Source organism: Elephantulus edwardii, unplaced genomic scaffold, assembly GCF_000299155.1.
Source record: "Elephantulus edwardii isolate Elephantulus edwardi_28Jun2011 unplaced genomic scaffold, EleEdw1.0 scaffold00068, whole genome shotgun sequence".
NCBI lineage: Eukaryota > Metazoa > Chordata > Mammalia > Macroscelidea > Macroscelididae > Elephantulus > Elephantulus edwardii.
Window position 1 is genome coordinate 14,738,145 of NW_006399818.1, and position 13,252 is coordinate 14,751,396.

At 39.6% G+C, this 13,252-nt stretch overlaps 1 protein-coding gene across 1 annotated transcript in view; it reads left to right on the top strand.

The window, feature by feature from the left end:
* Positions 1-12,758, top strand: part of HSP90B1 (heat shock protein 90kDa beta (Grp94), member 1) — a 20,026-nt gene extending 7,268 nt beyond the window's left edge. Inside the window, exons 6-18 of the mRNA XM_006888549.1 lie at positions 3,810-3,921; positions 4,183-4,302; positions 4,886-5,002; positions 6,883-7,020; positions 7,105-7,182; positions 7,315-7,380; positions 7,826-8,095; positions 8,336-8,581; positions 8,870-9,006; positions 10,233-10,311; positions 10,402-10,557; positions 11,065-11,178; positions 12,455-12,758. Of these exons, the coding sequence (XP_006888611.1) occupies positions 3,810-3,921; positions 4,183-4,302; positions 4,886-5,002; positions 6,883-7,020; positions 7,105-7,182; positions 7,315-7,380; positions 7,826-8,095; positions 8,336-8,581; positions 8,870-9,006; positions 10,233-10,311; positions 10,402-10,557; positions 11,065-11,178; positions 12,455-12,484 (1,663 nt within the window). The 3' untranslated portion in view covers positions 12,485-12,758. The remainder of the gene's footprint in view (positions 1-3,809; positions 3,922-4,182; positions 4,303-4,885; positions 5,003-6,882; positions 7,021-7,104; positions 7,183-7,314; positions 7,381-7,825; positions 8,096-8,335; positions 8,582-8,869; positions 9,007-10,232; positions 10,312-10,401; positions 10,558-11,064; positions 11,179-12,454) is intronic.
* The last annotated feature ends 494 nt before the right edge of the window (positions 12,759-13,252 follow it).

Here is a 13,252-nt window from a genome sequence, read left to right on the forward strand (position 1 = left end):
TTTTTTTTTTCCTAATTGATTTCCAGTTTACCTTTCCCCAACATTGTTACCATTTGTATTTCATCTTATTCTCTCAAGTTGATGCTAAATCATGGGCCATCCTCCATTAGGTGGGAGATTGAGGCTGTGGAGCTCTGGTGGCCCATGAACCTGCACTGCAGTGCTGAAGGCAAGGTTTGACTCTGCCAGCTGCTCCACAAGAGAAAGATGGGCAGTCTCCTCCCATGTGCTGCGGCCTCTGGAGGGTCAGCTGGGGGTCGGTTCCGACCCGATGGTGCAAAATAACGTAATGTTCAGAGGAGGAAACTGCTCATCTCTCTCCTGTGGAGTGAAAGGCCTGATGAATTTGAACTGCCAGCCTTTAATTAGCAGCACAGCATGGAACCACCTGTGTCACTGGAGCCCCTTCAACTCTTATTTTAAAAAATTACTAATAGGGGAGCTCTGGTGGTCTAGTGGCAAGGAGCTGCAACTACAATCCCAGAAGTGCACGGTTCGAATCCACCAGATGCTCTGCAGGGGAAGGAGGGACAGTCTCCTCCTCCTATACCAGTCAGATCTGATTTGACGGTACACGCACACAAAAATTTAAAAAAAAAAATTACTGATAGTTCCATTTCCGTGCCCTCTGTCCTCAGTATACTAGTCAGGGTGTTAAAGGAGAACAGATAAGTGAGCTCTCTAAACAAGAAAAAGATAAACGTGACATCCCAAAGAGAATTTATGATTTCTGGTTTGAGGAGAAAAGACATTTGTGGAGATGTTATCTCCATGAACCATTGTAATTTGTTCTCTGGATCATCCCCAGAGAATATGAATCCCCTAAATATGAATGACTAAGGGTTACAAAGACAGTATTATGGAGATAACATGCATTTTTGATCAGAAAATGAAACTGACACAATTTTTATCTTAAAAGACCGTTCTCTTTTGCGTACCTACTGTGTGTTAGAGTTTGGCGCTCAGTGTAGTGAGGAGGTAAAATATGTTTTTAGAATGACAGGTGCCAGAGAAGCAGCTCAAGGACAGTGTAGGTGTTGGGGGGTGGGGGCTATTGAGTTTTTCTGAGGGAAATAAATCAGAAGTCATTGTGAAAATAGGAATAAGTTGAGAACCTTAAGAAAAAAGACAGGAAGCACTCAGTTCAACTCACTGCAGTCAGTCATTGAGTTAGAACGGACTCCTAGCTGACCTTCCAGTGAGTTTTCAGAAGCTGCAAATGGCACAGGAGGAGATTGCCCCTCCCATGGAGCAGCTGGCAGATACAAAGCCAAAATTGGAGCAACAGTGTGTTTGAAGTTCCAAGGAGAACACAGTGACATACTTGAGGAACTGAAAGTCCTTGGTGGTCAAAGGATAAGGAGAGAGTGGAAAGGAATCCATGTATGTGACCTTGTCTTGGGTTTCACTTCAGGCAACTCTTGTTTCCTACCTACTCAAGCAAAGATGAGACTGTCTTTTCCCATAAAGATTTACAGCCCCTGAAACCTAATGGAGCTTGCCATGACCGGTGTCACCTCAACAGCAGCAACGGGTGTGATGTTTTTTTTTTTTAAAACATTACACATAAAAGATTTTGTAAGGATTAATAGAGATAGTGCAAAGTTCTTGGCATCCAGTATTGTTATACTTGAAAAGTACAACAATAAATTTAGTAACAACAAACAGTAACTTAAAAGTTCTTGGCATCCACCCTCTACTAAAGAGGTTCTCTATTTTTTTCCCTTAAGTTAGTCCTTCTCAGTCTTACCTAGTATCCCTTGTCCAGCTTACTGGGGACTAGATATAAATGAAGGGACTTCTGGAAGCCTAGCTCGTAAGAAATTGTACTGCTCGCCCAAAGACAGTTCTTCTCTGGTGGCTCAAATCCACTAGTAGCTCAAGAAATATATATGGATGTTCATATGTGATTTACAGCCTTGGAAACTTTCTGGAGTTGGTTTTGAGTTGACAGCAGAAAACAGAAATCACCAGAAAAGTGTTTACCTGTGTTTTCTCGACTCTGCAGAGGCATTTGACTACAGAGCATTTAGCGTTATTTCATGAAACCATCTAAATCCCATTGCCACCATGTTGAATCAAAGTAAGACGGAGGCAGATAGGTTAAGATTTCCTGTCTCAAAGGGTCACTGAGCTTGATTCAACTCGGTAGCAATGGGATTTGACCATTAGTTTGATCTTTTGTGTTTTCTGCTGCTTTAGGGACAATGGTCGAATGCCCACCTTCCATACAAGAGACTGAAGTCTTCTTATTCCTAGTCCGTGTACCTGACGTACTGTTAGCATTACCCAGCTGTCAATTGGATACGTGTGTTTTACACAAGTTTTAGCCGACTGTCCAGACTGAAATAGACTAGAAAGAAAGGTCTGATTGATCAGCTTCCAGGTATCAGCCAATGGAAACCTTGTGGATCACCATGGTCCCAGCTCTCGCTGATCACAGGGAGGTGTAGCCTGGTAGCATTTGTTCCACTGAACATGGGCTTACTTGGGGCCCAGCTCCCATGGAAGCTGTGGCAGCAACAGCTCGTTCAAAGAAAGCAGTCCCCCACAGCACCTGCTACTTTAACTTCCTTTTTTTGGGGGGGGGCGGGTTTTGTTTTTGTTTTGTTATTTCGTTTATATATTAATACATATTCTCTAAGGTACACATTAGCTCTGTTTTCATCCTATTTCACCAGCGGTCTTCCCAACCACCATGGCCTCAGCTTCCATTTTTGTTTTTGAAGTTTCGGGAGGGAGTGTGTGTGTGTGTGTGTGTGTGTGTGTGTGTACACGCGCAACATGAGCCCATGGTCTCTGTCACTGTCAGAGTTCTACTGTTGTCGCCATGGACAACCCATATGCATCTGTAAGAAGCATTGTTGATCTTTTGTAACTTTCTGAGCCCCATGCTTATGGCTTAACTGCCTTTACTAAGATTTCCCAGCAGTTTCACCTCCCACATTGCCAAGTATGCTCTGAGATGAGAGAACTAGTCACCTCATGAGGCTGTGTGATCATGACTTAACTGCATGTTCCACTAAATGTGCCCCTTGAGGACAGGGAGAAGCCCCTGAATGAACAGTTTCCCACAGTTAGGTGAAACAAACATCAGTGTACTGGCTTCCTGCTATACTTGGAAGTCTGTGCATGATTTGTTCTTTTAGGAGAGTGAGAAGAATTTACAGAAGGGTTAGTAAGTGTAAATATGGTACATTTACTGTTATTAAAGCCATCATTGTTCACAGAGGAAATATTTGTCTCCTGCCTATGTGGCAGCCACTAAACAATAATGCTGAGCATGTGAAATGTGCCAGTGTGGCTAAAGGGAAGTGGATTGAAGTCAGGAAAGGAACAAACCCACTATAGTCAGAAGCTGTGAACCTTTTTTCTCCTGTGCTTGAAAGTAAGGCTGTTCTCTACTTGAGAAAATTCCAGGAAGATGCTTCCTTTTTTGCCTACCTATATTTGTTGGGGAGCTCTGGTGGCCTAGTGGTAAGAAACTGCAATCCCGAAGGCAGGTGGTTCAAATCCACCAGCTGTTCTTCAGGAAAAGGATGGGCAGTCTCCTTCCATGTGATTAACTACTAAAACACCACTGATGGGTCAGCTATGGATCAGTTCCAACTTGCTGGTACTAAACAACATATTTATTGTATTTTGGTCGTAAAGCCTTATTCGTCACTGAGGAAAAGTTCTTAACCAAATAATTGGAATCATCTTGGATTATACAGAACTGTCAGCTATTAGTATTGTTGAGGTTCTTGGACAGATGTATAATAAAGTCTGTGACTGTCTCTAAAAATGCCCCCCCCTTTTTTTTTCAGCCTTGTTTTGAAAGAAGAAGCATCTGATTACCTTGAGTTGGATACAATTAAAAATCTTGTCAAGAAATATTCACAGTTCATAAACTTTCCCATTTATGTATGGAGCAGCAAGGTAACGCTATATTGATAACATGTATATTCCCTTGGCTCATACACCTAAGACATAATTAGGAAATCTATGTATCATTGCCTCGCTCTCTTTTTTTAAATATTTAACATTTAAAAGACATATTCAGGATAATAACTGAAAAAAATTCTATTCAGGAGTTTTTAGTACAGACCTATTTTTGGAGCTGTAATTTTATTTCATATTCTGTAGACAAAACCCAGACTGCCAGACAAATGAGTTTAACACTTAACTCTTCTTCAACAGACTGAAACTGTTGAGGAACCTGTGGAAGAGGAAGAATCAACAAAAGAGGAAAAAGAAGAATCTGATGATGAGGCTGCAGTTGAAGAGGAGGAGGAAGAAAAGAAACCAAAAACAAAAAAGGTTAGTCTTCACTTGTGATGCATATTCACTTGCGATAGGCTTAATTCACTGGGCAAGTTCAGGGCTTCGACCTCTAAAAAAAGCAAAACAGAGGTGATTTTTTACAAAGTTTTCTGACTTACATACTGACTTGCACTAGTGACGTAAAATAGATTTTGAGTTTTAATATCTTAGAAAGTAAAGTTTTCTTCTTCCTTTTTTGTCATGTAGAGGATGACTACAATAATCATTTTCTGACATGCTCAGGTATTAATATAGGTGGAAATGTTGATGGAGGCTTTTGAGGAATGATTATTGTGAAATGTCAGATATGGTTATGTCATGAGAAATAGTAATTAGTACATACATTCCAACTCAAAACACCATTTTCAAGAAAGAATATCAACAATGGAGAACAAATCTAATTGGCTTTATTTGTTAAATAATTTTTCTGCTTTCAAAATTTGGGGTCCATTTGGCAGGAACCATACTAGAATATACGTATCTTTTAATGATTGAAATACTCTTCATATGCCATAATTAATTACTGTCTTTATTGTATTTGATGAGTGTTAAAGAGACCAAGCAAACATTGTTATTTCAGGTTGAAAAAACTGTCTGGGATTGGGAGCTTATGAATGATATTAAACCAATATGGCAGAGACCATCAAAAGAAGTAGAAGAGGATGAATATAAAGCTTTCTACAAATCATTTTCAAAGGTAAATCTTATTTTGGAATACACTAACTTTGCTATTAATGAATAGGTAGTCTGTTCCAGATTTTTCCAAATAAGAGAATCTAATAAAATTGGTAGGTCAATTAGCATATGTGTGCCTCCCTGAGTATAGATGAGATAGTCATGTGTCTAGAAAAAAATCTTACAGCTTAATCCTAATTAAAATAATATTTTTTTAAATTTTGTTTTCAGTTTTGTTTTGTTTGTAGGTTTTGTGGCTATTTTGATTAAAATTCCCCCTTAATCCTTGAGAGTTCATTAAAGATAGTCTTTGAGAGTAATGTATTTTCAGAACTCAGCTGAAAATATCGTGGCTATTAGAATCCACAGTAGTACTTAATGTGTTGATGAAACATACTGTTGGAGCAGAAGTGTTTAATACCTTGCTGTCAAGTCGAGCGCAACTCTTAGCGACCCTATGAACAAAAGACCTGAAGCCTTTCTATAACTATCATTGATTCTCAAAGTTCATAGTTTCTAGCGGCATGTGGTTTAGGAAGTGGATGTATCTTGTAGCTACTTCAGTACAGTTGATTTCCTGCTTCGTTAATCATAGTTTTGTTAAATGACTGTTGAAGAGTCTCATGGCTTCACTAGAAGCCTGGCTTCACAGGGGGCTATTAGCAACACATAATGTGTAAGAACCTCCTCCATAGTTAGATATTTGAGTTCCACCACAAAACCTTTAACATGAAATCATGTTACTAAATGACTCTTAATGTGATCTCTAAAAGACTTGATAACATCACACTCTTAATTTTACAATCATACACTTAAAGAGTAATTAATTATGCAGTTGGGGTGAGGGAGGTTTAGCCTTTTTTTTATATATATACACATCTTACATACGCTTTTCTTCACACTGGGTCTTTCCATTTCCTTTACCCACCCCTCCCTGTGCCCATCAAAATGTACGACCCTATGATTATCCCCCTGCCCATCCTCACCCCTCTGCTCCACTCCCTTTCCCCCCTTGGATCCTCATCCACATTCTTCTAGTTACCTTTCAGTTTATATAATAATGGGTTTTTTAATACGGTATTTGTCCTTATGAGACTGAGTTAGTTCACTTACCATAATGCTCTCCAGTTCCTCCCAAGTTAGGTAGAGATTTTCAAAATCATTGTTCCTGCATGCTGCATAGTGTTCCATTGTGTGAATGTACCATAATGTCTCAATTCATTTGTGGTTGGATATTTGGGCTGTTTCCCTGTTCTTGCGATAGTGAATAACACTGCTATGAACATTGGTGTACAAATCTCTGTTTGTGCCTCAGTTTCTCTCATTTTCTCTGCATATATTCCCAGCAGTGGAATAGCTGGGTCATATGGAATTTCTACGTTCAGCTTTTTGAGGAAACACCATACTAGGGTGATTTTGAGGGGTTTTGTTTGTTGTTTGGGTTTTTTTTTATTTTATTTTAATAATTTTAATGAACATTTACAGAGATTTTGGATTTCCATTCATTGGTTTTGAGGTTTTTGTGAATTTTTTTCTCTCTGAGATTCCAAAGCTAGCACTGACAAAGGTTTTGTTTTGGGGTTTTTTTATGTGTTGTTTATTGTTATTGTTATTATTATTATTATTAACCACTTTCTTCCTCTTCCCTTCCCCCCTTCGTCTCCCCCTCCCCCTCACAACCCCACAATCCCCTCCTTGTTCCAGATTGTTGTCATATATATTTATAAAGGTCTTATTACTTAATAGTCCTCCCCTTCAATTTCTTTCCTTTTTTAAAATTATTTTTATTTAGTAAGGGAATTTCTGTTAGATGCTAAACTGAATGTCTGACCAGTAATTGTTTAGCCTTTGCCTGCTTTGGCCTGTGCTTTCTGTAGTTACTAAGATATCAACTTCCCATAGGAAAGTGATGACCCTATGGCCTATATCCACTTCACTGCTGAAGGGGAAGTTACCTTCAAGTCCATTTTATTTGTGCCCACTTCTGCTCCACGTGGTCTGTTCGATGAGTATGGATCTAAGAAGAGTGACTACATTAAGGTGAGTCTTTAAGGAGTATAGATTCGGTTTAAAATTTGAAAGGATGCTCACCAGAAACAAGTGACTTTTTTGGTCTTTCTTTAGCTGTACGTGCGCCGAGTATTCATCACCGACGACTTCCACGACATGATGCCCAAGTACCTTAACTTTGTCAAGGGTGTTGTAAGTATCTGAAAATGGAGGTGGGTGGGGAGGGAGGGCCAGCATTCATTGTTCACTTTTGCTTTGATGTATCCCAGCGGGTTTCTTGTTCTGGTTTTGTTGTGCTCACTGAATTTACTTTTGCGTCTGAAGGTGGACTCTGATGATCTCCCCTTGAATGTTTCCCGGGAGACGCTGCAGCAGCACAAACTGCTGAAAGTAAGTGCTTCGCGGAGGAGGCTGGCTACTGTGCTTTTTCAGAGGACAGACTCCCTTAAGGGGAGCCACTAGATTGAGTTTAGCCCTTGGCACTTTTAGTTTACTCTTAAATTATTGGGTCCTGAGAAACTAGTTCAACTGCTGATTCTAATTTCAATGATTAAACTCCACTCAGTGACACCTGGGAAGGTCAGCCTACTTCTCTGCTTCCAAAAGATCACAACCTTGAAAACTGCATTTCTCTCTCTCCACATGGGATGGTGTGACTGGGAACTGGCTCAGTGACCGGTAACCACACAGGAGCGCTCCCCCGATCGACCCCTAGACGAATGGCAGCACCAGTGCCCTGCCTTTGCATTTGTTTTTCCCACTACTCTCCTAACACCTTATATAATGGACATTTCCCAGATATTTGAGATGGCACTCTATAATTTATTCGTTTTAGGTAATTAGAAAGAAGCTTGTCCGTAAAACTCTTGATATGATCAAGAAGATTGCAGATGAGAAATACAATGATACGTTTTGGAAAGAATTTGGTACAAACATCAAACTTGGTGTAATTGAAGACCACTCCAATCGAACACGTCTTGCCAAGCTTCTGCGATTCCAGTCTTCTCATCATGCAACTGACATTACTAGTCTAGACCAGTATGTGGAGAGAATGAAGGAGAAGCAGGACAAAATCTACTTCATGGCTGGGTCCAGCAGAAAAGAGGTGAGGAACTCTAAACGCCACACATCGGGCTGTGCAGCTAGCAATTTCTAGCCAAGTCTTGGGGAAGCAATAGGGAAACTTAATTGTGCTTTGTGAGTCATGAACAGGAAAATCAAAAAGATTCTCTGTACTCTTTATTTTCCATCTGTAAGATGGAGTTGTTGATACTACACAAAAATAGCTATGAGGAAGAACTATGTCCAAACTAGGCTTGAAAAAAATCTTTGCTTAATTTTGTAGGCTGAGTCATCTCCATTTGTCGAACGACTTCTGAAAAAGGGCTATGAGGTGATTTATCTCACGGAGCCTGTAGATGAATACTGCATTCAGGCCCTCCCTGAGTTTGATGGGAAGAGGTTCCAGAATGTTGCCAAAGAAGGAGTCAAGTTTGATGAAAGTGAGAAGACAAAGGAGACTCGTGAAGCAGTTGAGAAGGAATTCGAGCCACTGCTCAACTGGATGAAAGATAAAGCCCTTAAGGACAAGGTATTCTGCGAATTACAACGTGTAGAATGTTAGCACCTGCATTTAAATGTTTAGATGTTCAATTTACATATGTTGGAATCATTTAAGTATTTTTATTTGACTGGAAAATTAAACTATTCAAAGACAATGTCCCCTAAGCAATTCTAAATCCAAATGAAAGGTTTGCTTATTACAAGCTTCTTTGTTTATGATCTTAAGTAATGAATTCTTAAAAAGTTGAAATCCTCTTATGAACGGCTTTAACTAGTATTATTTGTGGATCTCTGACTCTTGGTTTCTTATCCAAAGATTGAAAAGGCTGTGGTATCTCAGCGCCTGACAGAGTCCCCATGCGCTCTTGTGGCCAGCCAGTACGGCTGGTCTGGCAACATGGAGAGAATCATGAAGGCCCAGGCCTACCAGACAGGCAAAGACATCTCTACGAAGTAAGCATCGTTGGAAAGGCCCTCCCAGGCTGCTAGTGCTTATCCAGCCTTCCTGGGGGACTTAATGCCAGCTTCTGTGTACAGACAAATAGTAAACCATTGCCACCATTGTCTCTACTTTTTATATATAGAGAGAACAAACTGACAGTAGGGTTCTTGATGCACGGTTAATGAAAAGGTCTAGGAATCATAAATTATTGTTTTATACTATCTTATATTCAGATGGAGAATTTCTTAATCTGTTAAGCAAATTAATTTTTTTTTTTTTTTTACTGTATATTATATGCTAGGATTAGTATCTGGACCTTTTTATATTACAGGTGAAGTAAAGGATGAAAATGTGTTTGAAATAAGTTAAAGTTTATCAAACAAAAATAATAAGTAAATGAATATATAATTTCCCAAATAGTATACCCATAAAACAGAAGGCGAAAGACCAGCAAGTTAGCATTTCAACCCAAGGACAAAACCTGACTTCAGTACCCTCTGTTTTCATGGGCTTAGGTTTTATAAGCAGGGAGTAAGTCTTGGAAATTACTCTCCACTTTTTTGTACTTTTACTCCACTAAGAATATCTTCTTTCTTATTTACTACTTTGTCTTGCTTTGCCCCAAGACCTCACTTGAAAATTCTTCTGAGAATAGTCCCTCCCCATTGTCACAATTACAAAACTACTTTAAATACAGACTACATGTATTCTTTTATTCAGCATATATTGAAATTTTCTTTTTCATGAACACTGTGGCTTACTGGTATATAATGTTTTCACTCTAAAATGTTAAACTTTGTTTTATTTATGTCTTTTCTCCTGACAGAACATAAATTCCAAGTAGAAAAGAACACTTTAACTGATAGCGCATTGCAACAGTTAGCTTCCAGACAGGTCATGCCCATATAGTATTACTTCAGTAACTGGTTAATGATCCTATTATGTCTATACACTGCTGGTCAGAGTGTGTGGACACAATATACCAGTTATCTTTGTGACATTCTTGCTCTTCAAAATCCCAAAGCAAGTTCTAGCCATCAGGAATAAAATGGTTCCTTTCACCTACCCATGCTACCCCCTTAAAATGTAAATAAAACTAAGCTGTGATCAATTTAAGAATATTGATTTCCCCATCCCCTATATTGTCTGTGTAATTAGGAAAACCACAAAATAAGGAAAACTAAGGCTCCTAAAAAGTGATTGTTAATAATAATATATGTTTTCTATCCCTTTACAGTTATTATGCCAGTCAGAAGAAAACATTTGAAATTAATCCCAGACATCCCCTAATCAAAGACATGCTTAGACGGGTTAAGGTGAGTGATCCTGCAGCCGTCTTCCTCTGTCTTTTAACCTGTATACATTGTGTTTTGAGTACTTACCAAGATTGGCTTCTCCCATTTCAGGAAGACGAAAACGACCAGACAGTTTCAGATCTTGCTGTAGTTTTGTTTGAAACAGCAACACTGAGGTCAGGATATCTTTTACCAGACACAAAAGCATACGGAGATAGGATAGAAAGAATGCTTCGTCTCAGTTTAAACATTGACCCTGATGCAAAGGTATGTATTTTCAGCCTCTATCACATAACGTGACTTTTCTTCTTCCTTTAAGAGGATCCATGATAAAGTTATGTAGCGTTGAGAAGATTGGTTAACTTCTACTTTATGTGTGTGTCTAAACTGTCAAATCAGGTCTGGCTGGTACAGGAGAAGATTGTCCCTCCTTCTCCAGCAGAGCATCTGATGGATTCGAACCATGCACCTCTGGGATTGCAGTACACCTTGCCACTAGGCCACCAGAGCTCACCTTCTACTTTTAAAAAAATCACTTGGGAGTGTTTGCATCCCCACAGTGCCAAGCACACATAGTCAAAAATTCCCCTTTTTCTGGCCTTTTGCCTTTCTCTTTTCTAGCCTTACTGAATAAAGAGAGTTGTTCTCTAGTTCCTAATAAACAGGAGCCAAGTTCATTAAGGTCTTAAACTTTTAAATGAGTAAAGTGGAAATAAGAGTCATGAGTCATGATTATTAATGGGCTCATGAATGTGACCTAAATGTTTTCCACAGGTGGAAGAAGAACCTGAGGAGGAACCTGAAGATGCAGCAGAGGACACCACAGAGGACACCGAGCAAGACGAAGAAGAAGAAGAAATGGATGACGAAGAACAGGAAGCCACAAAGGTGGGGCCCTGAATCCCAGAGTGCCATCTGTTAACAGAAGTCACACTGGGTTTTAACAGGAATCTTCCTAAAACTAGGCGTCTAATTGTTATTATTTATTGCCATCAAGTCAAGCACAACTCATGGCGGCCCTGTGAACAAAAGGCCTGAAGCCTTTATATAACTATCGTCAGAGTTTTCAGAGCCATGTGGTTTAGGAAGTGGATGCCACTCCTGCTTCCAAACCTGTCTTAAACTGAGAGCTCCACCAAACACATTGTCTACCAGGGGTAATAACCATTAATGCATTTGACACCTCTGTGGCACAAAGTTCAACATTACAGGAACCCCAGGTTACCTCAGTACAGCATATTGACAGAAGAGTGCTGTACCACTTAGAAGAGTATTCCTCCCAAATATAATAACAACCAACTTTTAAATACAAAGGCCCTCCTTGAGGTCTTGTTGACTCTAAACAAGAGGCTTAAATTAAAAACACCAACCAATCCAGTATGTTGTTATGTGCCTTTGAGTTGCCTGCAATGTATAGCAACTCTGTGTACAGCAGCTCTAAACCCTTCCCTGTCTGAGCCAGTCTCACTAATTCCAACACACCAACCCCTATTGCCCCAGATACTGTATCAATCATCTCATCCAGGATCATCCTCTCCTGTGCTGTCCCTCTACCCTTCCGAGCATGATTTCCTTCTCCAAGGACCAGTCTCTCATGGACACAGACCCAAAGTATGTGAGACAGAGCTTCAAAATCCTAGCCTCCAAGGAGACTGGGTTTCCCTCTCTCCAAAACAGGCTGATTTGTTTTCTTGGCAGTCCATGTTATATTCAAGACTAATCTCCAGCACCACAACTTGAAGGCATCCATTCTTCTTCCATCATCCTTAGTCATTGTCCAGCTCTCTGAATGGCCTGGATTAGATGCACCTTTGTCTCTAGGCTGGTCTGGGTTTCAGATTTGTTGGCCTCCTCACACAGCTTTGGGAACCCATGGAGTAACACAAGATGAGCATCTAATATCAGAAATTGAAGTAAATCACTTCATGTGTGTGCATTCTTTCTTCAGAATCCAGCAACTCAGATTTTTGTTCGTTTTTAAGGGCCATTGATCTTGGTGGGTTTAAATTCCTTTGCAGATAAGCCAGATGAAGTTCTGCCTTAAACTTGAACTATCCAGGAAAAAAGCTAGGCATTTAAATTGCTTTTTCTGTATTTGAATCATCTGGGCACTAGGAATTTCTGTGTGTTTAAATATCTTTTTGTTTTTTTCTTTTTTTCACAGCAATCTACAGCAGACAAAGATGAACTGTAAATTAAACTCTTCACCATTTGGATCCCGTGTGGAGAGGGAATGTGAAATTTAAGTCATTTCTTTTTGGACAGACTTGTTTTGGATGCAACCCCACCCCACCCCTTCTCCCCTGCACTGTAAAACATTGGGATTGTGGGTCACAGAAAGAAGTGGGTTTTTTAGTTGAATATTTTTTTTTTAACATTCCTCATGAATGTAAATTTGTACTATTTAACTGACTATTCTTGGTGTAAAATCTTGTCATGTGTATAAAAATAAAAAAGTTCCCAAATACCTGGTTTCTGTTCTGTTTTCATAATCCATTGTGGGTGACACAAATATTAAGTACTTTACTACTAGTTGATAAATTAGTGATTTGAATCCACCCAGGGCACCTCAGCAGACAGACCTAGCAACCTGCTTCTGAAAGGTCACATACTTGAGCTCCCTGTGGTCACCATGAGTCAATCAGACTCTTCACCAGCAGCTAACAACCTAATACTTGCCTGGTAGGTGATGGTTTGTTTTTTGTTGGTTTGTTTTTGTGGTTTTTTTTTTAAATCATCTATCTTGGATTTTTTTCCTGTTTACTGCTGTTGTTGATTGCTGTCAAGTTGGGCACAACTCATTATGAACAAAAGGCCTGAAGTCTTTCTATAACTATTGTCATTTCTCAAAGTTCCTAGTTTCCAGAGGCATGTTGTTTACAAGAGGAAATAACGCTCATCAAGGGAGAAGAGACCATTTTCCTTCTAGAATTACAAATAGTGCATGCGGATTTCCCCCACT